This window comes from Pan paniscus, chromosome 1 (assembly GCF_029289425.2).
Source record: "Pan paniscus chromosome 1, NHGRI_mPanPan1-v2.0_pri, whole genome shotgun sequence".
Taxonomy (NCBI): domain Eukaryota; kingdom Metazoa; phylum Chordata; class Mammalia; order Primates; family Hominidae; genus Pan; species Pan paniscus.
Genome location: NC_073249.2, coordinates 62,812,037 through 62,839,545, shown reverse-complemented (window position 1 = coordinate 62,839,545; position 27,509 = coordinate 62,812,037). Strand labels below are relative to the sequence as shown.

The 27,509-nt window shown below is 35.6% G+C and overlaps 1 protein-coding gene across 3 annotated transcripts in view; it reads left to right on the top strand.

Annotated features, from left to right (window-relative positions):
- Positions 1 to 27,509, top strand: part of PLA2G4A (phospholipase A2 group IVA) — a 159,612-nt gene that overhangs the window by 45,177 nt on the left and 86,926 nt on the right. For all 3 annotated transcript variants that reach the window (XM_003815590.5, XM_063598290.1, XM_055110376.2), the window contains exons 4-5: positions 19,127 to 19,275; positions 20,212 to 20,325. In XM_003815590.5, coding sequence (XP_003815638.1) covers positions 19,127 to 19,275; positions 20,212 to 20,325 — 263 coding nt within the window. The remainder of the gene's footprint in view (positions 1 to 19,126; positions 19,276 to 20,211; positions 20,326 to 27,509) is intronic.

Sequence of the window (27,509 nt, the reverse complement as noted above, 5' to 3'; positions counted from 1 at the left end):
TCACATTTACACCTGACTCAAAATCATCGCTCTATTTTTATCTTTGAAATAAGTAGCTTGCACTAATTTGGCAATATTAATGTAACTTTTACTTTTAAACCTACAGGAAGTTGTTGTAGTTGTGATATGTAACAAGCTACATGTCAGCATCATGTTGGGTGCTAAATGTTGGGTTAATGTGTGTTAAACTCTATATTCTACATTGTCCCTTTCCTCTTTTAACAGAAGATATGTTTGCAGAATGGCTGCAGTGAGTGTAGTATTTCAATTGGTCATAGAATTTTCTTTGTGCCTGTAAGAAACAGAACACACAACTCTGGCCACAAACTTCATTTTATAACCAAATGAAATAGCTGACACAAATGCAATGGCTACCTTACTGAATTTCTGCTTCTTTTAGAAAGTGTTGGGGAAAACACAGATCCTGAATGATAATGGAGGCTAGCCTTAGAATTCAGAACTATTAGAGCCATGTTTCACTCCCTGCGATGAGATTAGATAAGAAATGCCATAGTGTTTTTTAAGTGACTAAATACCACAGAATATTAGAGTTTTAGAACTATCCTAATTATGGGTATATATATACTGAGGATTCTTTCCTTGTCTGGTCCCTTTATTAGACACATAAACTCTTTTTCTTTACAGAATTAGCATCATAAACATTAGAGCTTCCAAGAACAGGTGTAGGATTGCAGGTGGATCTAACTTTACTTAAGTATTCAGATGACAACAGTGTTTAATGCTCACATTTAAACTCTAATAAAAAATACATATGCTTGGGAAAATTATGAACTCATTGTATTCAAGCCAATTTTATAAGATCGTATTAATATCTTAACATACTTCTTTAAGATTTTCTTAATAACCTCAAGCTCTTAATATTCAAAAAGTCTGTGCCTGCAGGTAAATGATATTCTGTTTCTGATAACTTCCTGGCAAGATTTGCATCAAGTTTCTAATTTTAAAGGGTTGTGCCATTTGCAGTTCTAAGGCTGGACCTAATCTTCCACAAACAGTGCTTCTTAAATTTTAATGTCCATATGAGTCACTGGGGGTTTTTATTCAAAATGCAGATTTTGATTCTGTAGGTTTGGGGAGTAGATTCCGAATTTCTAACATACAACTGATGTAGACATTGCTGACCCATGAACCACATTTTGAAAGACAAGGTCTAGGCAATTTCTTCTAGTTTATGTTTGCTTACCCTGAGATCTATAGGACTTGTGAGCAGAGCAAAGACTTTAAAAATCCATGATGGAACAAAGATTCTAAGACTTTTGTTTTTTGCTGATTTTACTTTTGTAAAATGAAATAATCATGAATACATTAATACTGTTTATTTTTGAAATTCTTATAAAAGGATGCTTAATTACATGACTCATTATATTATCAATGAGAATGATAGAAATAAACACAAATACCTTAATACCACAATTATAATGTTAAATTCTGAAATTATTTTATACTAAAATCATGAAAATACCAGATTACAAGCCATCAGAAAACAAGAACATATTTTTTATTGTTTCAAAATTCACAGTGCTCACTTCATGTTAAATGATTAATGCATGAAATGTACTATACACACACACACACATTTACAAATATATTCTTTCCCTCATACATATAAAGATACCTTCCACAAATAGTTTAATATGTAATTCTCTTTCAGCTTAATTGGTGATTGTGTGATATTTGACTGTGTGATATTTGATTGTGTGATATTTGTGATCCATCTAAGAACCCAGGCAGCGTCACTCTAGATACCCTGCTTTTAACCACTGCAGCATGGTAAAATACTGTTTTATTCTCTCCTGCAAAGAGCTTTGGTTCCGATGTGGCATCCTCGTGGTGTAATATGTTTCCACTGTATGAAGTTTAGGTAAATCCTTGCTGCTAGTGAAAATATGGCTGTTCTCCCAAAGGGAAGATTAAACTTTCACCTTCCACACATTGTCAGAGAATGTAAGCACAAAACCACGGTGATTCCAAACAGAATGAAAAAGTTTTTTGAATGTTTTAGACCACGTGCTTTCTTGTGGGGACTTGTGAAAACTTGAGTTTGTTCTGCCTTATGGCCTTGAGGAAAGAAGGAACCCACTGTGCCTTCGCCTCTCCTTTAGTGGAGATGTGTTGTCTAGGATGAGTCAGCAACAGTTCTGATGTGGGCCTTGTAATGTGAGGGATGCATGTTGAACATTTATAAGATTCGTGAAATAACTATGAAAGTTTTTTAACAGTTTATTTTGACAGTATGCTCATGCATAAAGTAGATATTCTAAATATGTGCAAATGTTCAGTTCTTTTTAAATCACGCTGTGTTGCTTTTTATGTCTTTGAAGTCCTGTGGAAAAATTTCTAAAAGTGAACACATCACCGTGTAAGGGTGTGGATAGTCTCTATATTCTTGCTTAGGGCCATGAAATCTCCCCTTATATGATTTTTCCAAATCACATTAATTTTGATTGTGAGCCCTATTCCCTAGAGAAGGTGGGGGAATTCAGTGATCTCCCTCACTCCAAGGTCCTGCAGGAATTCTAGGCATTTATAATTGCCTATAAATTAGGAGCAGGGCTTGCATAATCTTTGCTGTTTGCCATCACTGGCATCAACCCGTCTGTTAAATGTTGTCTTCATGGATTCTGGCCATCCACTTTTTGGCAGGCACTAAAATGCCTTTCAGAGCAGTCTTCCCCAGCGATCACGCAGCACACCAGGGAGATTTTACTGCTGTTCTCCGGGTGATGGTGTTTACAGTTCAGACTCCATGGCCATCCTGTAGTCACCATGCAGTGTACAATGCACAAGAAGTGTGGGCTTCTAAAACTTGTAGAAACTAAAGAAAACCCAAATGCATAACATTTTCCCGAAGGGTAACCCTCTTTCCTTCAGCTTTATCTCTCCAAAGTTGCAGCCTCAGTCCTCTCACCTGTAGGGCGACCTGCTTAATCCTCTTCAGAGGTCCCACCTCTCAATACAAAGTGTTAATCATTCCCGTGGAAAAAGGAGCTTAGAACTCAATCTTCCTATTTGTAAATATTGGGGTGAGAAGCAGGGTGTTGGATATTTAGGGAAACATTATCTATTTAATCTTTTAAGAGTCTTCTTTAGCAATAAGAGCATGTAGGAATCAATATGAAAATAAATGATCTGTTTGGTAGCTATTCTTGAGTTTCACAGTGATCAGAAGCTCCAGGAAAGATGGAGAGGGCAGACTACTCACGTGTCCTGTGTCCTTGGGCAGATTACTTCTCCTGTCTCTGCCTTCCACTATCTTGGGAGATATTGAGATATAGAACGAGTTGACGTATGCAAAGTACTTATATGCCTAACACACAGTAAGTGCTCAATAAATGTGACCCATTATTATCACAGTTATTTCAAACACAATTATGAAAAGACATCTATTTCTTCAACGTCATCTTTGTATGAACCAAGAGTATTCTTTTGGGTAATCTGTGCATTTGACTAATTTTCAATTTTTCACCTTAGAGACAAGAAATGTCCATTATGAATTTCTGTGTTGAGCAAATTATTGGACCCTTCTTTCTCAGCTTGAGAGAACAAAATGGAGAATGGTATCTCCATTGTTAAACGCTTTTCCGAAAACACTTGGGTACATTTCACTCCCTGTGCTCCCTCAGCAGCTGTCTAGATTTCTTTGTAACACTTGTCACATGGGAGTATAATCATGCACTTTTAAGACTAAGGCCTGAGGCTTACTCACACACACACACACACACAAAAAAGAAGCTTAATTCTGATTCTGGCATAGTAGTAAGATCTCAGGGAATATTGGATGAATGAGTAAAATATATGAAAGTGTGTGATTATTACTTTTTTTTGATATTGCTTCCTTTTTTGCTTCAGTGAGACAGAATTTTAGAAAACAATTTTATACTTCACTTTTTAAAGATTATAAATGACTCTTATTTCTATCCACTACTAACTAGAATTTTTCTGAGGTTGCATGCACAGGAAATTTTACAACACCTTTGAGTGAATTTATCTTTTTTACATTAATTATGGAGTTTCAAATCTTATTTTTTATAAATGACATTGCTGTTGGTCTATACTTTGGCTAAAGTATATACTAAAATATATCTTTTCTGATATATTTTATATATATCTATATAAATATATCTTTTGTGATATATTTTATATATATCTATATAAATATATCTTTTGTGATATATTTTATATATATCTATATAAATATATCTTTTCTGATATTTTTATATATATCTATATAAATATATCTTTTCTGATATATTTTATATATATCTATATAAATATATCTTTTCTGATATATTTTATATATATCTATATAAATATATCTTTTCTGATATATTTTATATATATCTATATAAATATATCTTTTCTGATATATTTTATATATATCTATATAAATATATCTTTTCTGATATATTTTATATATATCTATATAAATATATCTTTTCTGATATATTTTATATATATCTATATAAATATATCTTTTCTGATATAAATATTTCCTTAGATCAGTCTTCAGGTTATGACTGAACATGAGTTTTAGTTTATTAATGGTTTTGGAATGTTTTAGAGTATCCACCCAAGATTTTAAAAATTCTAAGTATAATGAAATTATTTCCCAATGGTCTTTTCGTGGAAGATAATTTCAAGATGAGTAAAGTGTTTCATAACGCATGTCTCTCTCACATCTCTTATCTTGTCTTTTCTGTGTAGTGGAGAAATATAATGTGTTAGTAAGGCACTGTTGTTCCTTCCTCATCTGCTTAGAATGTCAGGTAGTTTACAAAGTTGTTAAGTGGTTTTATGAATACAGTTAATCCTTTCCGTCTCTATACTTTATTAGATTTTTTTTGTTTGTGTATGTGTGTATTCGTGTGTTTTAGGTCGGATGAACACAGTGAATAATATTCTATGATATTTCAATAATGTCAATTGATCAAAAACCATATGCCACTTCTGTAGAGAAAGTATGTGATTAAAATCTAATGGAATTAAATTTAAACAGAGGCTAAATGTTTCTTAAATTACCAAGGACAAGTATGTTCTTAAAGTTTTTATGTCTAAGAGAATACTTCTGCTGCTCTAAAAATTTAGACATTTATGTGAAAATGCTTACTATATGTTATTTTAGTATATCTTAATATTATAAAATCTTTCTTAAAAATAAAAATTAGGTAATGTAGAGACTGAAATGATGGATTAAACTTAGCTGAGCTGTGGTCTGAGGGTCTCTGTAAATTTTACTGGCTCCTTGGATGCACTTTTTCATTCTCACTCCTCACTTAATATATCAATATATTTTAATGAAGTAATTTAGATAAAATTCCAGACAAAAATATTTTTTACTTGATGTATAAGAATAATGCAAATCTCCAGATGCAAAACGCAATGACAACGTTGAGATTTTAACTTTGAAATGAAATATTAAAGAAATATAACCCAGCGCGTATTCCAGCAAGGCCTGACTAATGTCCACATCAGTAATTGCTGAGTATGTGCTATGTAGTTAGTACTTATTTAGTACCTTGAAAATTACAAGAAAAATAATGATAATATCTACTGTGGGTAACTTTATGGAGTGTGTAATTTATAACAAAGAGGAAGCATTGTTTAGTGGTTTAAACAAGGACTCTGAAAGTGTCTTGCTTGGGTTCAAATCTCCCTTCTGCTACTTATTAACCATGTGAACTTGGACAAGTTACTTGGCTGTTTTATGTCTCAGTTTCTTCAACTGTTAAATGGGAGTAATAATCCTACTATTATTTATGAAGCTTAAATGAAATTATGGCATAGTATGCACAATATAAGTGTTTCTTAAATAAACAAAAATCCTAAGCAAAGTTCTTAGGACTTTACATTATACATACTTTATGTATTCATTTCAGTGATACTTTGAGATATGTACTGTCTTTATTTTAATTTTTTTATTTTTATTTTTGTTTATTTTTATTTATTTATATATATATTTTTATTATACTTTAAGTTCTAGGGTACTTGTGCACAACATGCAGGTTTGTTACATATGTATACATGTGCCATGTTGGAGTGCTGCCCCCATTAACTCGTCATTTACATTAGGTATATCTCCTAATGCTATCCCTCCCTCCTCCTCCCACCCCACAACAGGCCCTGTGTAAGAACTTTGGTTAAAGTTTAGTTAACATAGTCCAGAATCACAGAGCTGTTATGTTTTGGGGCTGGAACTCAAACTTGCCTCACTTCAATGTTTACTTGTGCAGCAGCTTTGCCTGTGAGCAGTGTGTGGGGTAAGTGGGAAGATGAAATGGGCTTAAATAACCCTTTGGAAAAATGCTGCCAATAAGAGAAGACTTTACAGCTTAAATGTAGATTGAGATGGGCTTTATAACTTAGGTAGCCTTTTAATATATGGAATGGGTAGGGGGTGCATTTCAATTTTGGAAAAGAAAATCATAAGAACAATATTTAAAGTGAGATTGACATAATCTGTCCAATATATATTATTTAGGGAGCTTACCTATTTTTTTATGATTTATGCTAGTGAATAAATATCAAGAGTTATGTCTTGCTTTAGTGCAGTGGTTCTAAACTGGGAAACAATTTTGCCTCCTGGTGCACACTGGGCAATATTCTAGAGACATTTTTGTCAAAATCGGGTATTTCTATTGGCATCTAGCAGCTAGAAGTCAGGGACAACACCATAGAGCAAAGAGTTACCTGGCCCAAAATGTCAATAGCATTAAGGTTAAGAATCTCTTTTTAATGAAAAAGAATAATTTTTCTTGCCTACAGTAAGTGGAATTCATATATATTTAAATCCATATAGCTAAAATGAATAATATGAATAAATTAATATGTTTTATCACGGTATATAAGAATTTCTGGAGAATTACTCTTTCTATTCAATCTAGAAAGATTCCAAGAAACATCCGTACATTCTAAGCATTTAAAACATTCCAAGCACAGATACAGATTCCAAAGATATGTTTTTTCCCTCCAAGAAGATATCACAGAAGTTTAAGTAAAATGACACTGCAGGCAACAACGACACTTTCAATTCTGTTTTAGATCTACATTTAGTGTTCTTTGTGTTGTTTTGGCGTATATTACCCCCTTTTTTCCCATGAATATCAACATCTTTGCAATAAATCATTTTTATTGTATACCAACTCTCAGTTAGCTATTCATTAATGTACTAAATCAATTGCTAGTACGAAATGTACCAAGTTGATCATGAGTGGATACTATTGTGCTGTCTTGCTGACATCCATTTGACTGATGGCACTTTCTGATAGTGTCATGCTGCCTTACACTCCCTTACAAAAGGAAATGTGACTTTAGAAAGCACTATTATACATATTCAGCCTATGAGAAAAAAGGAAATGAAATGTACAGCTTAACTTGGAGACTGCCTAATAAAGGGATTTCAACATAGTGTTAATAAAACTGCATTGTAATTTCAAATGAGGGAAAGGCATTCCACATTTGAGTTCCTAGACAATGCTCAAGTTGTTGTAAAATCTTTACTCCTTTCTGCCCACAGAATTACTGCCCAAGTTCTGTTTACTAAACCACATTGGATTCTTCACTAACTTTTCCAGCTTCTGCACTCCCAGCAATTCCCAGGAATTGTCTTTCAGCATCTATAGCCATAACAATTATAATTTTGATCTCTTTCTGGAGGGAGCAGGGGCTGCTACATGTAAACAAGTCCTGTGGCACTCTGCCTATTCCTTGGAGTTATTATGAAGGGAGGTAAGCTGAGGTTCAGGTTTTTTTAATATAAAATTAATACTTACAAATAAAGGTTAATTACAAATATACTTGGAAGAAATGACTGACATTGATTTATATTACAATCCAAATAAACAGGTTGGGGACAAACACCAGGAGGGTTGAGACCTATTACCAAAGAGTAAAATGAAGTTTGAGTGGAGACTGTTGTGCCTATGATAAAGGTGACCTGTTCCACAGTATCGGTTAGGGTCAGTCCATCATCCTTTCTTTTAGTAATGTGTATCATGTTCCTATATCTCAGACTTTATGTGAGACTCTTGGACACAGGAGTGAATAGGAAGGCTGTGCTCACTGCTATCATGGAGTTTACAGTTTCATAGAGACAAAAAGAGGTAGAAGTTATTAGTACTGGAATATTTGACTGAGCAAGAACTCTGGTTTCAGAAAGACTGGCTTAAAACCCCAACTCTGAATGAACTTGCTCAACTCACTAAATGCCTCTGAGTCTCAATTTCTTCACCTCTGATGGAAATAATAATACCTAATCAGCAGGTTGAAGCTTTATGTGGAATTATTTTTATTTTATGCAGCTGTATCTAGATAAAACCTCTGGGGAACTTGATTTAAAGTTGCCAGTTTCACCCAATAGGAAAACAAAACAACTAGTTGACTAGGGAAGTGGGGACTAGATAAGGAAAGAATGGAGAGAACATCTCATTCCCCATATTTCTTAACTGTACCGTCTTTGGACTCTTATCTTGGATATTCTTGGGACAAGAACAACAACTTGAATAAACTTTAGCTATCAGCTAAAACGTCAAAAGAAAACATAACAACATGTACAACTAAAAGTACAGCAAAGTTCTGTTAGAATGAATATTTCTGCCATCAATATGCCTGTGTGGAATGTTTGAAATGTGTAGATTCCAAAGATGCCTCTTTGCCGTAGAGTGATGTTCCAGTGAATGGCTGAGAAGGGTCACTGACTAGAGGGAGAACCTTGGGTTTGATGGGGGGTGGGGAGGGAGCCTTTAAGTCTTTCTCACCATATTTAGGCCTGACTTGGTAGGCAGTGAAGGTCAAAAGTGTGTTTCAGAAGGATAGTTGTGGTTGCATTATAGAAGGTGCCTTGAGAATAAGCAACTAAGAGATTATGGTAATAGTCTATGTGAGAGGTGGTGCTTAGTTGAATCGGGGCAATTATTTTGAATGAAATGAAGGAGTTAACATCATTTTGCAAGTGAAAAGCTAAAACTTAGAGACAGATTGGATATTTGAATCATGAAGAAAAAACAACTCTTGTGTTTCTAGGCCAGACGGTTAGAAAAGATGACATCATTAAATAAAATAGGAAAGAAAGTGAGGAAAAATAACAAGTTTTCATTTTAGTTTTTTTTTGTTTTGTATTAATTTCTGTCTTACATTTAGGAAAAGAATGATGAAAATAAGTTTGCTTTGTAAATATTGAGTTTGAGGTATCTTTAAGGTGTTCAAGGTATTTTTGAGGCATTTGAGAGCAGATTTAAGATTTCGGAATGGAGGTAGGGCTCACAGATGTAGATTAGGGAGACACTGACATTTATGTGCAAGGCAGAACTAAAGGAGTGTTAAAGAAAATCCAGAATTGATTCAGAGTAACTAAACAGGATTGAACTATTTCAAAATATATTACTTAAGAATAGATTATATGTTAACATATAATCAAGAACCTCATATTTGTCATGTTTATACTTCTTCCCCCTTGTAGCCTTGAGGATATGAAGGAATGCATTGTAGCTGCCATTTAAATCTTGAAGATAATCGACTTTAAAGGATCTGAGATTAACTAGACTACACAATTAATGCATGTCATGTGATATGAGGGGTGCATATTGAGTGTTTTCAAGACTATATAAATATCTGCGATCATTCCTTTGCAACTTGGTTTTGACTACATGAGCAATACAGTGTTTAAAGGCCTTGCTTCCTTTTGAAGAATTCTAATAAGAGATTTATAAGGACACAAGAAGAAAGTCCACAGTTTAGTGATGAGTTGAGGTGGAGAAAGCTGGTGAAAGATATAGAGGAACTATTTAGAGAGGTAGGTAGGAAATCACAAAATAATGATATATTAGACACAAAAGAAAGATAATTGCACCAAGGATGTTGCATATGTGTTAAGTAAAGTGAGAAAAAGCTCACTGAATTTGGCATTGAAGTTAGGTTCGAGAGAATGAACCGATTAGGGTAATAGAAGAAGGCAGAGGACAGTAGGTTGGAAACTTATGGAATAATGAGATTTAGAAGCAGTAAGTGTAGACTATATTTTTCCAAAATCTTTGATGTAGGAGAGAAAAGATCTGGAAGAATTGTAAGAACTAATGAAATTTTGTTCATTTTTTTAAGGATGCCCAATACTTGTTTATATTTATAAGTTGAGAGAAAGTAGCTAAGGCAAAACCAATATTTACAGATTAAATTTGAGGCTGGGGATTAAAAAATAAGAAATATCCGAGAGAAGCGGTATTGAAGGAAGAGTGTAAGGATACTTTTACTTCTAAGATAATAGAGGAAGAACTTAAATATGAATACATTATTAAATTATAAACATATTTTTTAAATTGTGAGATATAGGGAAGGAAAATTGAAGGACTACATCTAATCCTCCCCTTTTGTTTTTTTTTAGTGAAGTGTAAGTCTGAATTGTGTCCTCAAAAGAGAAGTAGTAAGTAGGGTAGGTGGCTTGAAAAAAACAGTACATGTTTTAGCAGCCATGTGGAGAATGGTGGGTGGAGGGGAAGGATAGGGATGATTATAGTTTGGCCAAGTTAGGAACTAAATGGTCACTGAAGTATGCTAAAGTGACTAATAGCAGTGTATTTACTTTTCCTAAGAGCAACTTAGGAAACACATATTAAATTAATTTTTTTAAATGTCTAGAGGAATGAAAAGCTGGAGTAAACTGGGACTTGAGGGACTAAGATCTCAGAAGAGAAATAAGCCAGGCTGGGCGTGGTGGCTCACGCCTATAATCCCAGCATTCTGGGGAGCCAAGGCAGATGAATTGTTTGAGCCCAGGAGTTCGAGACCAGGCCTGGACAACATGGTAAAACCCCATCTCTACTAAAAATACAAAAAATTAGCTGAGCATGATGGTGTGAGCTTGTAGTCCCAGCTACTTGGGGAAGGGGGCTAAAGTGTGAGGATCACCTGAAACCAGGAGGTTGAGGCTACAGTGAGCTGAGATGGCACCATAGTGCCACTGCACTCCAGGCTGGTTGACAGAGTAAGATCCTGTCTTCAAAAAAAAAAAAAAAAAGAAGGAATAAGCTCATATTCTGCAAGCCACGTTTTCCCTCAGTCTATTAGTTAGCTGCATCTAGGTAGGTTGGAGGGGAGTGATAGGGATATGGGAAGTAGCCAAGCAGTGAAGAGGCCAATAATCCAGCAGAGCTTTGTCAACCTCAAAGGACTTGGGGTATAAAGACTGGATTTTAGGACAAAATAAGTTGATTTTGAGAAGCCAAGTTCCTTGAGAGAAAGCCTAGAGAAGAAGTATGCCTGACAGCCAGCACCTTCATCATAAGGCACTAGCCAAATTCTTGATTCATGCAGGGCAACAGTCTGAGAAGCAAAAATAAAAACCTGAAAAACAGGACAAAGATATTGGCAGTCTCATAAGAGGAAACAAACAAACAAACAAACAAGGAGATCAGAGAGACCAAATTAAAAGGGGCCTAATAAATACCCTTGACTTTAAGTTGGGAGCCTTAGAATGGGAGTGAACAAGAGGTGGACTAACCTTACAAAGAATGAAATCAATTCATTTGTTAAAATGTAATAGAGGCTATCAGTCCTACTTTCTCTGCCTGCCAGAGAATAAAGTGGGTCATCTGTGGAGGTAGATCTAGCTCTTCCATAATTTGTCATAAAAAAGTCTGGCATTCAGTCAAAGGTTGACTGAATCATAAATATTCAGTGGCTTATAGAATATGAGTGTAACAAAAATAAGATCAAGAAACAAACAGATCCACAAGTATTGGATATGGATCTTAAAATAACTAAGAGTAATATGTTCAAGAAAATAGTTGCTAAGATGGAGGATTTTACCAGGAAACCAGATATATACAAAATAATCAAATGGAAAATTTTAAACTGAAAAACACAAGAAATTAAGAACTCAGTAGATGGTTTTACTGTAGTTTGAAAACAGTTAAAGAGAGAATTACTGAACTGAAAAATAGGTCTATAGAAAATATCCAGACTGAAACACAAAAGACAAATAAGGAAATAAAATATAGAATAAAAAGATAAGGAATATCTGGGGTATGACAAAAAGCATTGGGAAGAGAGAGGGAATAGGGCAAAAGTAATATTTGAAAATATAATGGCTGGGTATTTTCTGTAGCCAATAAAATATATTGAAAAGCAAATGACCAAGAGTGGATTTCTCAACAAAACAGAGAGGAACCATAAGATATTAGTTGACATCTTTGAGGTGTGGAAATAAAGTAACTGCCAGTATAATCCTGAAGATATTGAACAAAGTTCCAGGACTTAGACTACCTGATATTACAATTAATATAAAAATATTATAATTAAGACAGTTTGATATAGGCATGGTATAGATGCAAGCTTAAATGATAGATTAATGGACTAATAGACAAACGGAAGTCCAGAAACAGACTTACACTTTTATGTGACCACTTGATTAATGCAAAGTTTATACTGCAATGCAAGGGCTAAAGGCAGTATTCCCAATAAATAATGCTGGGTCTATTGGTTATACAGGGAAAAAGACTGAATCTTAACTCCTACCTCATACCTCAACCAGCTTAGTACATGGGTAGTGAAAAGGTTGACAATCGTAAAAGCTGCTCTAAGATCTCTGTGTGTAATTAGCAATGTTATTAGATCATAAATATATCAAAGGAATGACCACATCTGAGAATAGTATTCAGAGGCATTTCGTTCAACAAATTTTCATTTAAGTTTTGGTCTTACTTCTTCTCGTTTAGTCATTTCTACTCTGTTGATAATTGAAGCATAACATTTGAACAGCAGTCCATCACCTTAAACAGATTGCCAACTAACACACCCACACTTAATTTATTCTTGGATTTATTTTCTCGTGGCCATTTGAAAATGTATTTTATGTCTGGAGAGAAATAGAAGTAAATGACTGGACTGGGCTTAATCTAGTCTATGGGCAGAATAACTCCTTGACAGAAGACCAGTAACTTTGTTGCCTTCTCAGTGTCAAAATGTTTGTAATTTTTCTGTGGGTGTTATTATACTCCTGTTCTTTAGTTCCTCGTAATATTATACCTTAAGCCCCTGTTCTTCAAATGTGTGAATGATAATCACCTGGTCAATTGTCAAAATGCAGATTTCCAGGCCCATGCTGGAGAATATGATTGAAGGTGTTAAGGTTCTGCATTTTTAACAGGCACTGCAGATGAATCCGTGAAGGTCATGGTATTTCAATGGACTACATTTGGGGAAACACTGTTTTAAGCTCACTGTCATTGAACCATAGCTATTCAGAATGGGCCATATTTTGACTACACATTTGGGAGGACTTTCCCCTTTGGGATTTTTTTTTTCCTATTTATCACAAGAATTGTAACAAATTACTTGTAATCTGTTTTTCAAACAAGAGGTTTAAGTTGCTACTGATGAAGGGGAAATAGGCAAATAGAGAATATTTAAAATAGAACTAGGAGTTTAGAAGCTGCCATGAGTTCATGAATCACATGATATATTACTTGGACAAAGCTGAAATGACAAATGGGTCTGTTATGACTTCAGGCAGGCGCTCCTTAAACTCCTGAAGTTTAGTAGTAAGTTTTACCACCCTGAAGCTATTTCTGGTGCATGTAGTTTCATGTCAACTTTATGGGAAGAAAAAAGATCTGTATTCCACACCCCCGACATTTTTTGTTTGTCAAGATTTAGATAAAAGGATGAGATGTAAAAGGGGTTTTTGCCCACATATTACATCTTTGCTTCACCACGTTTGGCTGAAAATAATGAAGATGAGGCTGAGTTAGTGACTCAACACACAATTGCCCTATAGGTGTTAATTGACAAAGCCATGAAATAAGTATAATGTACAGGAAAAAACAAATTCTACATTTAACTTTTTCTTTAATTCATTCCTTGAAACTTCTCTAAAGTATTGGGCTGTGTTTACTGTCAAAGTGGGCTGCCTTCCTTTTCAAATCTTCTAATTCTGTTTGCTACCATGCCAGTGATGGTTATAGATTATGCAAAGAAACTGAGCTATGTGATTATTGTAATCCAACTTTAAACTAGCCTCTTAAAACTTATTTTTATCCTATCTACCACTGTTATAGATATTTCTTAGCTTACAATAATTAGAGCTGATGCAGATTGCAAAATCAAAGTGTGCAGTTTTGGTAGTTTTCCACTGTCCAGCATCCTTTGACATCTTAACTCTGAAGTCTCTGGCTAAAGAATCAAGAGGAGAAATTAGAAACGCTGCCACTCTTGACATACATTTTAGAAAGCTGACTTACTTTCAAAGTAAAATTAAATAATGCAAATCCAACATGACAGCTATTAAACTGGATTCTGATTTTTTAAACAAAGTCTGTGGATGTTTTAATATATAAACATGGTGTGGGTATTGTTTTTATGGTATTTTCTTTATCATTTTTTCAGAATTAGAATTTGTTAAAAATATGACCCATTGAGAATCTAAAATGGCTGAGAAGATGGGTAGATAATGGTTTGACTCATGGTGCTTCAATTTGTCCCTTCCTTTTCCCATCTGGTGCCTTCCAAGGAACTTCACTTGCAGCTTGCTCCTTCTTGTTTGGGCCAAGTAGACCTCACCCTCCTCTTTCCCAAAGATTCAAGTAAAGATTAAGTCTGAAAAGGCAATTTCCCCACCTACGATTTGACCTTATTTGTGTGTAATAATCTGGGTGACTGAGTTACTAGTCACTGGGGTAGTGTAACTGCTTATCTTCAATTTACCTTGCCTCTAAAATTAGGCTATTAACATTTGACTCACTTCCATAATCCGAATTTTCAGTTTAGTGTTTGGCTCCCTATCAAGGCTGAACTGCTTGTGAATGAGCAATGCCTGGCATATAGTAGGCACTCACGTATTTGTTGAATGAATGAATGATGTTTGCCATTTGCATGCCTCCCCTTCCTACACACTCTTGTATTCCACGTTGGTTTTTGCTTGGCTTTGTTTTTTTTTATTACTTCTTGGAAAATGGTTTAAAAAAGAGCATTGGCCTTATGAGAAAAATCTGGCCCTATGAGATGATGTAGGGCTATGTTTTGTAACACATAATTTGAAGCATTAATTGAATACTTTCCTTAAAATTACATATTTTTCTTGATAATTTTCTACCAACTGCTATTCTAAATATGGAGTTTTACTTCTGATTTGCAATCCTGAGCACTGGTGATATGGTAGAAACATGGTTAAGGAAAAGAAGCAGTCACCTCCTGGTTGAAAATGTGATAATGTTACCCTATGACATGTTCTCTTCTTCTTTGGCCCATTTCACCTTATCATCCTTCCCACTCAATCTTTTTGTTTTCTAATTTGTATTCCATGGTCCTGTTGAGAGGTATAAGCACCGAGTTAGAAATGAGAATGACTGGCTTTCCCCTTTTGTCTAAAATAGGATATCAAAAGTGTGACCAGAAGATGATCTACATCAGTGTCAGCTAGACTATTTGTTAAAAATTGCAAGCCCTTAATTCCATTACAGATATGCAGATAATGGGTCTTTGGGGATGAAGGTCAGGGTCTATGTTTTTACAATAACCCTGGGCATTTGTGTTGCACTCTCACTTTTGCCCCACTGCTCTTTACCAATGATGTATAAGGTCCAAGCCGGAAAATTAAAGGCAGCCTCAAAGGCTGATACCTTGTTTGTAGATCCTCCCGTTTTATAATAACAACCACCAAACATACACATGCATCTAAAGAAGCTGATGACTACATAAAGAACTAGGAGCAATACTGAACAATTAAGTGAAAGACATTGATTACATTTTTTGATGACCATAGCTGTTGTTGACAGACAACATCTATTTAAATTTTTTTGGGGGGGAAACCCAATCAATAGGTCAGAAACTATTATTTTTGCTTTTCCTTTATTTTCAATTGTTGGATCTTTTTGTTTAGACCTCTGTACTTCTTCTCTCCCCCCTCCCTCCCTCACTCTTGCGCTCACCCTCTCTTTCTTTTCCTCTAATTCCAGCTCCTCTTTCCACAGAATCCATACCCTGTAATCTAATTTTTGTTACTGAGGAACATGATGTAATAAGAGAATGATTGTTGTAGTCAAATGACCCAGGTTCAAGAACTTGACCTGATACTTATTAGCTATGTGATATTGGACAGAATGCTTAATATTTCTCAGTTCCTGTTACTTTAACACTAAAATAAAGTACTTACATTATAGCGCGATTGTGATTTAAATGAGACTAATGTGTGTAAAGTACTTAACACAGATCCCTGTAGTCATTACTTAGTTATTTGTTGTTTTTGTTATTAATTATAATGGCCACATGGAAAAGCACCTGTTAAACGGGAAAGTCAAGTCAATAGGTTAGGAAACCTTAAATATTGTAATTGTCGCTTTCTGTTGTTAGCTTCTGAAGATGTACAGCTGAGGAAGACAAGATCTTTGCCCTCAAGTTGTTTATAGTCTTGTAGGAAAAGACAGATAGATGTATAATTTCATCCATAAAGTATAGTGTGTCCAGTGCTGTAAGACATTAAAGGATTCGGTGGAATCCTAAAAAAGGAGTGATCAATACTTGCACAGTTTGGGTCACTTGCTTTGTTGCTAAGTGTATATGTAATGGGAGGAAATTAAAATAATTTCTTTATTTGCAATTGTTTTGTTCTATTTCAGTGGGCACACATATCATACCCTGATTCAAGTGGGTATTTATGTGAAATTAAAAAAAACCGTTACTGGCCGGGCATGGTGGCTCATGACTGTAATCCCAGCACTTCGGGAGTCTGAGGCGGGCAGATCAGGAGGTCAGGAGATCGAGACCATCCTGGCCAACATGGTGTAACCCTGTCTCTACTGAATATACAAAAATTAGCCGGGCATAGTGGCATGTGCCTGTAATCCCAGCTACTCTGGAGGCTGAGGCACGAAAATTGCTTGAACCAGGAGGCCGAGGTTGCAGTGAGCTGAGATTGTGCCACCGCACTCCAGCCTGGCAACAGAGCAAGACTCTGTCTCAAAAAAAAAAAAAAAAAAAAAAGGAAAAGAAAAAATTGTTGCTTCATAGAGACACCTCATTTCCATCTGAATATTGCCATAATAAATACATGTTGATTTTTAATATGAGTGCCACCCCTTAAAGTTGTTCAGTGCACAACCTGTACAACCATACAAGGCAACTCTATAACAATAAACAATATTCTTCTCACAATGACTTCCACTATTTTATCTGATAAAGTAAGCAGGATGATTTTTCTAACATTGACAAATATAATCTTTTTTTTTTTAAGTATTTTTCAATTTTTTTTCTTTTTTAACTTTTTACTTTTACTTTTTAATTTTTATGGGTACATAGTAGGTGTATATATTTATGGGGTAAGTGAAATGTTTTGATATAGGTATGCAGTGTAAAGTAATCACATCATAGAGAATAGGGTATCCATCCTCTGAAGCATTTATGATTTGTTGCAAATAATCCAATTACACTCTTTTAGTTACTTTTAAGTGAACAATTAGGTTATTATTGACTATCGTCACCCTGTTGTGTTATCAAATAGCAAGTCTTATTCATTTTTCTGTTGTGTTTTTTTTGTATCCATTAACCATCCCCACCTCCCCTCCAACCCCCTACTACCCTTCCCAGCCTCTGGTAATCATCCTTCTGCCCCCTCCATGGGTTCAACTGTTTTGATTCTTAGATCCCACAAATAAGTGAGAATATGTGCTGTTTGTCTTTCTGTGCCTGGCTTATTTCACTTAAGATAATGACTTCCAGTTCCATCCATGCAAATGGCGAGATCTCATTCTTCTTTATGGCTGAGTAACACTCCATTGTGTATCTGTAACACATTTTATTTACCCATTCATCTGTTGATGGACACTTAGGTTGCTTCTAAATCTTAGCTATTGTAAATAGTGCTGCAATAAACACAGGAGTACAGATATCTCTTCAGTATACTGATTCCTTTTTTTTGAGTATATACTCAGCAGTGGGATTGCTTGGTCATATGGTAGCTCTATTTTTAGGTTTTTGAGGAACCTCCAAATTATTCTCTATAGTGGTTGTGCTAATTTACTTTCCCACCAACATTATACAAGAGATCCCTTTTCTCCACATCCTTGCCAGCATTTGTTATTGCCTGGATATAAGCCATTTTATCCAGGTGAGATGAGATCTCATTGTAATTTTGATTTGCGTTTCTCTTATGATTAATGATGTTCAGCACTTTTCATATGCTTGTTTCCCATTTGTATGTCTTCTTTTGAGAAATGTCTATTCAAATCATTTGCTCATTTTGTTGGTTACATTATTAGATGTTTTTCTACAGTTTTCTGAGCTCCTTATATATTCTGGTTATTAATTTCTTGTCAGATGGGTAGTTTGCAAATATTTTCTCCCATTCTGTGGGTTGTCTCTTCATTTTGTTGATTTTTTTTCCTTTGGTGTGCAAAAAAGCTTTTTAATTTGATGTGATCCCATTTGCCCATTTTTGCTTTGGTTGTCTGTGCCTGTGCGGTATTGCTCAAGAAATTTTTGCCCAGACTGTTCTCCTGGAGATTTTCCCCAATGTTTTCTTGTTGTAGTTTTATATTTTGAGATCTTAACATTTAAATTTTTAATCCATTTTTATTGATTATTGTATATGGCAAGAGATAGGAGTCTAGCTTCATTCTTCTGCATATGGAGATCCAGTTTTCCCAGCACCATTTATTGAAGAGACTGTTTTTTCCCCAGTGTATGTTCTTGGCACCTTTGTCAAAAATGAGTTCACAGTAGGTCTGTGCATTTGTCTCTAGCTTTAAACCCATGATCTTGTCACTGTCACAGTCCTGGGTGAAGGTCATGTTGGCATTAGCTGGGTGACATTGTTATCATCCTGTAGTAGCTTGACTGAGATGTTGACTGCTGTGAACCTGTCCTCTCTAGATAGATGGAGGAATTCTGAATAAATCACTTAATAAACAATTCCCTCTCACAGGACTATTATGAAGGACAGCGACATATGTAAAAAGTATCTACCCTATGATGTTTTTCTATTACGTGTATATTATCTTGTCTCAGACATTTAAATACATCACTACAGATTCATTGAGAATAAACTGACAACATATATTAATAAAAATTTAGGAACTATGAATCACATTTCTACCTCCTTCTTGTTTGTGTTTACTATCTGTAGTTGATACTCCAGATCCCTATGTGGAACTTTTTATCTCTACAACCCCTGACAGCAGGAAGAGAACAAGACATTTCAATAATGACATAAACCCTGTGTGGAATGAGACCTTTGAATTTATTTTGGATCCTAATCAGGAAAATGTTTTGGAGGTAAGTGAACCATTTGGATGCTGTTAGATGGTTGTGATTCATGTTGAGAGACATGCTTGAGTTTGTCCTTTTACTGCCTTTTTGTTCCTGTTAGCTATAGTTGGAGTTAGACTGGGCAGCTTGGTAGACTAGAATCTAAATGGTGTCTGTCAAGTAATATGAGTGTCTATCAGGACATACAGGAGTTAGGTAGGGTTGGGAAAACTGCTGTCCTCCCCACGTGCTTTGGAGAAAACATATTTTCTGCTATCAAGGACAGAATCCCAGTATAACAGAATAAAAATATTTTAAATTGCCTTTTTAAAAAGTGAAAATTAATTTTTCCCAAAATATTTGTATCGATTTTCTACATTAATATCTTTCTCATATTCCAAAGTAGAGAGGAGATAAAGTTTCATTTTTGAAAACATGATAATTGAATAAATCAATCAGGAAAATGTGAAAAATTATTATCTTATAGCAAACACAGTACTCAGAAGGAAAAGATTGGCCGGGCACTGTGGCTCACCCCACAGCATTTTCAGAGCACCAAGGCAGGCAGATCACTTGAGGTCAGGAGCTCGAGACCAGCCTGGCCAACACGGTGAGACCCTGTCTCTATTAAAAATACAAAAATTTGCTGGATGTAGTGGCGCTTGCCTGTAATCCCAGCTACTCAGGAGGCTGAGGCAGGAGATTCGCTTGAATCTGGGAGGTGGAGGTTGCAGTGAGCCGAGATCCCGCCACTGCACTCCAGCCTGGTGAGTGAGACCCTGTCTCAAAAAAAAAAAAAAGGAAAAGATAAAAGTATTGTTACTAATTAAATATTGAGATCTTCAAAGGACTCTTAAATATCATTCGAGAGCTTCATTTTTTTAAATGTGGTGGAAATTATAGATGTCATTTCCAAAGATCCATGGGAAATTTTATTTTTGTGCTTCACATTTTACTCTGTAGATTACGTTAATGGATGCCAATTATGTCATGGATGAAACTCTAGGGACAGCAACATTTACTGTATCTTCTATGAAGGTGGGAGAGAAGAAAGAAGTTCCTTTTATTTTCAACCAAGTAAGTAACACTGCAGAATTATATTCCAACCTTATGTTAGATAAAGTCTATTGATTCTGGGAAGTTGGGTTTAACAATTGGAAAATTGTATTTATTTGTTTATAGAATGTTTGCTTTTTAAAGAGAAAATTTTGTTTTTCTTTTTACTTTTTGTCCTAATTTTAAAAATTATTCTGACATCTATAAACTTTGGTTGAGGTATTATACCAAACACTACTAAGGCTTTAATCTCCTTTGTTGCTCTAAATGATGACATTGGGATTCAGCAATGCCTTTGGACTCTAATGGCAAAATTTAATACAAAAAATTGGGGAGGATAAAAAGACATGCAAAATCTGAGAGCTGGGGGGAGAGAGAGAGAGAGAGAACAAGTAAACAAACTCAATGGAAAATGTTAGGAAATTCAAACTATTCCAAAACCACATGTTTAGTAATAAATCTCTCTGGGGGAATATTTCTGTCTCAGAGAATCCTCAAGTAAATAGGGACAAAGCAGTGAAAGGCCAGAAGGATTGATGGGAGGTTATTGTTATCTTTGACTTTCTAGGTTTGCTGCATTTCTGAAATTTTGATAGTTTATTTTGGAATAATGAAACCTTAGGTAAATAATTTTGTATAGAATTAACTCATTGGATTTTGAATTCTGTAAGAAACTAATTTAGTAGTTTGTAGTAAGAAATGTAAACAACTGGTGGGCCTGTATGTGTAAGGCTGGTTACCATACTAATTTCTTGTTGTTGGGAGAGACAATGTGTTTCTGCGCATCTTTAGAATGACTTTCCAAGTCCCTCCATTCACCTCAACCTACCTCTCCCTTAAATCTCAGCTTCTCCATGTTGCCTTTCCTGTTACTATCCCAAATGAGCCTTCCTCCTTTGAGTCTCCATGATAATTATCTATGGTATTCATTGGGACTACATTATTTATACTGTTCAATTTTTCATTTTCCTCTTGTAAACTAAAATCCTCTAAGTCAGGAAACTTGAAATACTGATTAAATGTGCCTACAGAATTAATTACATAGATGACATTCATGGAATGAATGTGTACCTATTTAGAAACCAACTTAGCCCAAATGAGCTTCTTGACTAGTCCATGCAATCAGAATGGCCCAGGTACCTTGAGGATGCTCTGGTCCATGCACTCCTTGGTGCTTCCACCTGTTGCAGAAAGCATTTCTTCTGTCTCATGCCAAGAGATGCACTCACCACAATTCTGTCGACCCCTTTTAAAGCTATTTCGTTCATTCCTTTTACAAACATTTATTGAAGATCTGCTGTGTGCCAGCCATTGTGTTTTGTTCAAGGAATATAGAGAATAAGGTACAGGAAGTTCTTCCCTCAATTATCTCCCTCTGGGAAGGAGGTGAGTAAAGGTTTAAATGAGAAGTGGAAGTAGGGAGATACATACGTGTGATAAAAAGAAATCCCCAGACAGTGAGATAAGTACCAATGAGACATGTATAGAGTGCTATGGGAAGGCAGAATAAAGAACGATTATGTTGTGAGAGGAGGCTAGGGATGCCTCCATAGCAGTAGCTGATTTTGAACAAGTTGAACAGTGAACTGTGGTTAACACTTTGGCATTGAAAGACAGGCTGTTTGGTGTTTAAATTCCAGTTCTGTTCCTTGCCATCTGTTTTATTCTGGGAAAATAACACTTAACTCTTCTGTTCCTCAGTTTAATCATCTGTAAAATGGAAATAATATTTTCTAAGGGAATCATTATGATTAAGCAAGTTAATTTTATTTATGTATGTATAATACATGCATATGATAATATATAATATAATGTATATTACATATGAATACATTTAATTATAATTTGATATATTTTATGGTTCAGTATATACTGACATGTTATTTAGTTTATATATTAAGCATATAATTCAATAAGTGATTGAAAGTGATTAAAAGTATGTTAATACTATAAAGTAATTAAAATAAGTGATTAAATATATCGATACTATAAACATATAGATGTGCATATGTATACATACAAGGCTTAGAACAGTTTCTGGTATATATTAGGCACTATATAAATGTTACTTGTCATTGTTGCTGTTATTACACCTTAAGAAAAGAGCAGGATTTCATCAGTAAAGTAGTTATGAGCATTCTGGGCAGAACAGATTGCTGAAGGCCAGAGTCTTGAAAGACGAAAGCAAGCTGGGGCATAGCAAGATAAAGGGCTTGGCAGATCCATTTTGCTGAATCATAGGGAAGAGAGTGTAGAGGTGGTCAAAGGCTAAAATCTTCAGGCCTTAGCTATTGCATGTTGCTAGCATAGGCTCTCAGTAAATGTCTGTTGAGGGCTTTGGAAGCATGGATTGGACCTCCTGAAATCATTTTTCTTCTCTTTCTTCACTTTAGTCCATGATACAAAGACTGTTTTTGAGAGAAGATATTGTGGACAACATTCATTTCCTCTCCTCTGTTATTTCCTATGGCTAGATGTGTAATCCCTAGGGCTCTAAAAAGGCTTTCCACATTCCTGAATTTAAAGAAGATTATGTAACTATTTTTTTTTAGTGTGCCTGAGAAAATAGTTGTCCAAGCAGGCTTTTCTTCATTACTCTGTTTTCAGACTTCTTTGTAGTTTTGTCTGAATGATAATCCTTTGAGCTGCAGGGGTAGTTGGGAGAGAAGTAAACATGATGGCTAAGGGGAGAGTCCCCTGCTTGTTCCTCAGATCATGTGGGAGTGCCCTGTGCCAGCCACCCAGCTATCCAGCCTCTGCCCTCAGCTTGGAATCCCAGCCTTCCTGATGATCTTTCTACAGTGTTTACAGAGGTTGTAAGAGAGAGAAGTTGGTGAGGGAGCAATGGGAGAGAAGAGATGTAAGCCTTGAAGATGGTTATGGCAACACAGTGGAGGAAAAACAGCACTTAGATTTGGTGAAGAGTAAACAAATTCTTCAAGGCAAAATAGTATTAGCAAAAACTCTTTCATAGTTTTGTCATCCAAACGTTAATACTGAGTCAACATAGAGTGATTTCTGTGTCTAGGAGACAGCTGGAGAAATAACAGGAGCTTCCAAATGGAGATGGGCAGATTCCCAGGGCCCTGCTTTATTCACTTGGAGTCGAAACTGGGAATTGAGAGAATGGACCCTCGTTTTGTCTCTGTCATTCATAGCTCTCCAGAATGTTTGAATTGTTATCCTTTCTTTCTGAGTCTTATTTTCTTCATCTGTAAAATGAAGGGTTGGATTAAATTTGTCTAAGCTCCTTTCTAATTTGTAAAATTCTATGATCTAGAAAGAATACTTCTTTTCTTTTAAAAATATTTTATTTTTATTTTTATTTATTTATTTTTTGAGACAGGGTCTCGCTCTGTTGCCCAGGCTGGAGTGCGGTGGCACAATCTTGCTTCACTGCAACCTCTGCCTCCCAAGTTCAAGCCATTCCTGTGTCTCAGCCTCCCAAGTAGCTGAGATTACAGGCACGTGCCATCATGCCTGGCTAATTTTTGTATTTTTAGTAGAGACGGGGTTTCACCATGTTGGCCAGGCTGGTCTCAAACTCCTAACCTCAAGTTATCCTCCTGCCTCAGCCTCCCAAAGTGCTGGGATTGCAGGCGTGAGCCACCACACCCAGCCTGTTTTATTTTTTATGTTAGGTTCAGGAGGTACATGTACAGGTTTGTTACATGGGTGTGTTGCATGATACTAAGGTTTGGGCTTCTAATGATCCTGTCATCCAAGTAGTGAACATGGTATCCAATAGGTAGTTTTTCAACTCTTGCTGCTCTCCTTCTCTCCTTACTTTTGGAGTCTCCAGTGTCTATTTTTCTCATCATTATGTTCCTGTGTACCCAATGTTTAGCTTGCACTTATAAGTACAATACCTTATTTTCATTTGGCCTTCTTCACCCAAAAGCTTCCAGTTCTTCTCATTTTACAGATATGGAAGCTAAATGATAATAATGCAAGAATAAAAATCTATCATTTATATAGTATTATATAATTTAAAGATACTAACTTGTAAATAGATTGTGTTATTAATATGAGAAGAATGTAAGCCTCTATTGTGCTCCTAAAATGTTGCTAAATATTAAAAAAACTGCGCAAAAGTACAATTTTCAAGGAACTAAGAATCTGTTTGGAAAGTATACATTCATGTGTAAACTGACAGGTAATAATAAGCAGTATCATGGGGTATCTATTCATTGATTTACTTGAGAAGTTATTATTAAACAACTGTTATGTTCCAGGCAGTATTCTAGGTGATAGACAGTATCCTGGGAACTCTCCAGGGAGCTTGCATTCTAATAGGGAAAGTAAACAGGCAATGATGAGCAAAAGAATGATCAACACGCCATCAGCTAATGAGAAATACTGTGAAGAAAATAAAGGTATGCAACAGAAAACAGTTGGTGGGCAACTGAAATTTGTATAGTCAGAGGAGACCTCTCTAAAGCATTATTATTCTTTAAATTTTATAAAAATGTTCGACATAGAAAAAGTTGAAAGATTTATACAGTGAACATCATATAACTGCCACCTAGATTCTATAACTACCATTTTACCAAAAAAACTTACTTTTCTGATACATTTAAAAGCAGGGAGACCGGGAGGAGATAAGGTCAGAGAGGTGAAGACAGGGCTGGGGGAGCAGGATCATTGCGGGTGACAGTGGACATCAATGGCTTAGGCATGTCCTTAAAGAAAGGGTGTGGTTGAGGTGGTTGGGTCTCTAAAGGGGCAGAAGGTAGTCCTGGTGAAGAGAACAGCCTATTTGAAGGCACTGGACTAGAAAGGACAGAGCATGTTTGGGAAACCGTGCCTAGACAAGTTTGATGGGAACAGATGATCCATTCATGAAGGAAGAAGAGGTACACTGGGATGAGACCATAGCAGAGCAGAAATGTGAGATGTAAGAGTTCTGATGTTATCTTACTTACAGTAGTGGGTTATGGAAGGTTCGTGACCAGGTAATGGGGAACTGAGAGGGAACTTCTGGCTTTTTCCTCAGAAGCATTAGCAAGCAAAGTTAGCAGGTAGAGATACCAAGAATGTTGATACTGAAAATGAAAAGGTGGGTGCAGCTTACCACAGACTGCTTCTGTGGAAAGTGACTAGAATGGGGAGTGCAGGGTGACTTGAGGAAAGTCACACTTGGCACAGCTTTAATGTGTCAAGTAGAGTTGAATGCAATGATTGCTTAGAAGCAGTGAGGATCTGCTGAAGGTGGAAAGCTGAATTACAGTGAATTCAGCTCTTTCTTAGACTGTGATTTTATCACTCAACTTTTATAACTTTGTTTTTTGGTGGAGAAAGACAATTTTAGGGCTGCCATTGATAAAATCTGGGTTACATTGTATTTGTTGGAATCAAAAATCTAGAACATCAGAGTTGTTGTTTGAGAGATGCTGGCACAACCTGCTGCTTTTGACTCAGATTCAGAGTCAGATGGCCACTTCCCAAGATGGAATCATGATTCTCCTACTTATTAACCATGTGATGGTGGACATGTTATTTTTTCTGCCTTTGCCGTGCATCCTCATCTGTAAAACAGGGTTACATGTAGTACCTACCTCTTAGGTTGTGGTTATAATTAAATAGGTTAATGCATAAAACATATTAAAATACTTCCTGGCCCATTAAGCACTAAATAAATATTAAATATTCTCACTCTAATTATAATTGACCAGATTTAACTAAATGTGTATCATGTGCTTTATGAAGCTGATTTAACTGGATATCAAACGTACTTATTTGTTTGAACTTACTGGCCAAAATGAACTTGTTATTTAAATACTAAAGGTAGAGCTTATCAATGCAGTGATCATTTGTTTCAGGATAGTTCAGAATGCGCCAGTCACTCATAACTGAATGTGTCAAATGTGGTTTGGGGTTATAGTGGCCCATTTTAAGTGGGAAGGTCTAGAATCTTCAGAATTTAGAGTGTTTTGTGTAAGGAAAGTAGCCCACTTCAAAAGAATCATGGAAATGCCTAGGCTTAGAAGCAACACAGATAAGATTATGCTTCTTTATTTCTCTGGATGAAATTAGTTTGTTTTGGCCAATACTTTGAGGAAAGTTGTCTCTAAGTTGACCTTGTGTTTTAGTTTGCCATCTGTATTTAGAAGTTAGTGTTAAAAATAGCCATTCCTCGTGGCTCCTGTGGCATCTATCTGATTTTGGCTGATTGCTTTCTTTGATTGTTGCTTATTCATGAGTGCAACTTGAAAATGAATAAGGTAGTTCCATAGAAGAGATAGTGATAAAGCTGAAAAAAAGAAGGGAGTTTTTATGGCTGAATTCAGAATGTTGTTAGTCTCAGGATGATGTCATTGGAAAACCATGTATTGATGTTTGAAAACAAAGACTGCAATTTACGTAAGTTATTGAGACAAAGTGGAGTTTGGAGGGAAAACAAGAGAATGATGTAATTTTGTGAGAAATTTGAGAGACCTTTCACTAAGACGTTAAAACTGTTAGATATTGTTGCAGGACAGAGTTCAAATGTGGCTCAAGTAATTCCTGGCTTTAATAGAGAATGCATTTTTATTTTGGGTCACTAACAATTGAAACAAGTGAGACTTTTATGACTTTTATGACAATTTATAACTTTTAAATTTTAGGGTGTTTCAGAATGCTCTTGCATTCTTGGGATTCCTCTGTTGGATGGTAAGTTCTATCATGGAGTATAACGTGACTAGCTTATTTACCATTGTGTACCCATCCTGGCACACATTAGGCACTTGAATCATTTTTGGATGAATGAATATATGAATGCACTTACAGGAGGTGCTATAAACCTGGGAAGTGCTCAGACAGGAGTAGTGAAAGTAATGAAGTTTAAAAGAGAAAAGTTAGACAGTCTGAGAAAAAAGAGGTAATAGAGTGGTTTGGTAGTAATGCTTTAGGAACTCTGGTTTCATTGTATGAAAGCTAATGGTTACCCAGATCTTCAGAATTTCCACTGATGTCCATGTAGGAATAAGGACCTTAAATTAAGGAACATGAGATTATCATCAAATGTAAGGAGGAAACTATGAGAGTGTGGAATGTGGCCACAGGGAAGACAATGGTCTTTAAAAGTCTTTCAAGTCTGTTAAGAACAATTTTTGTGTGTGTGTGGGTTTGGGGGGTGGACACAATTATCCTGAAATCTTGGGTAATGGATTAGATGATTCATGGTAGGAAAAGCTAATTTGTTTTACTAAAAATATTATGTG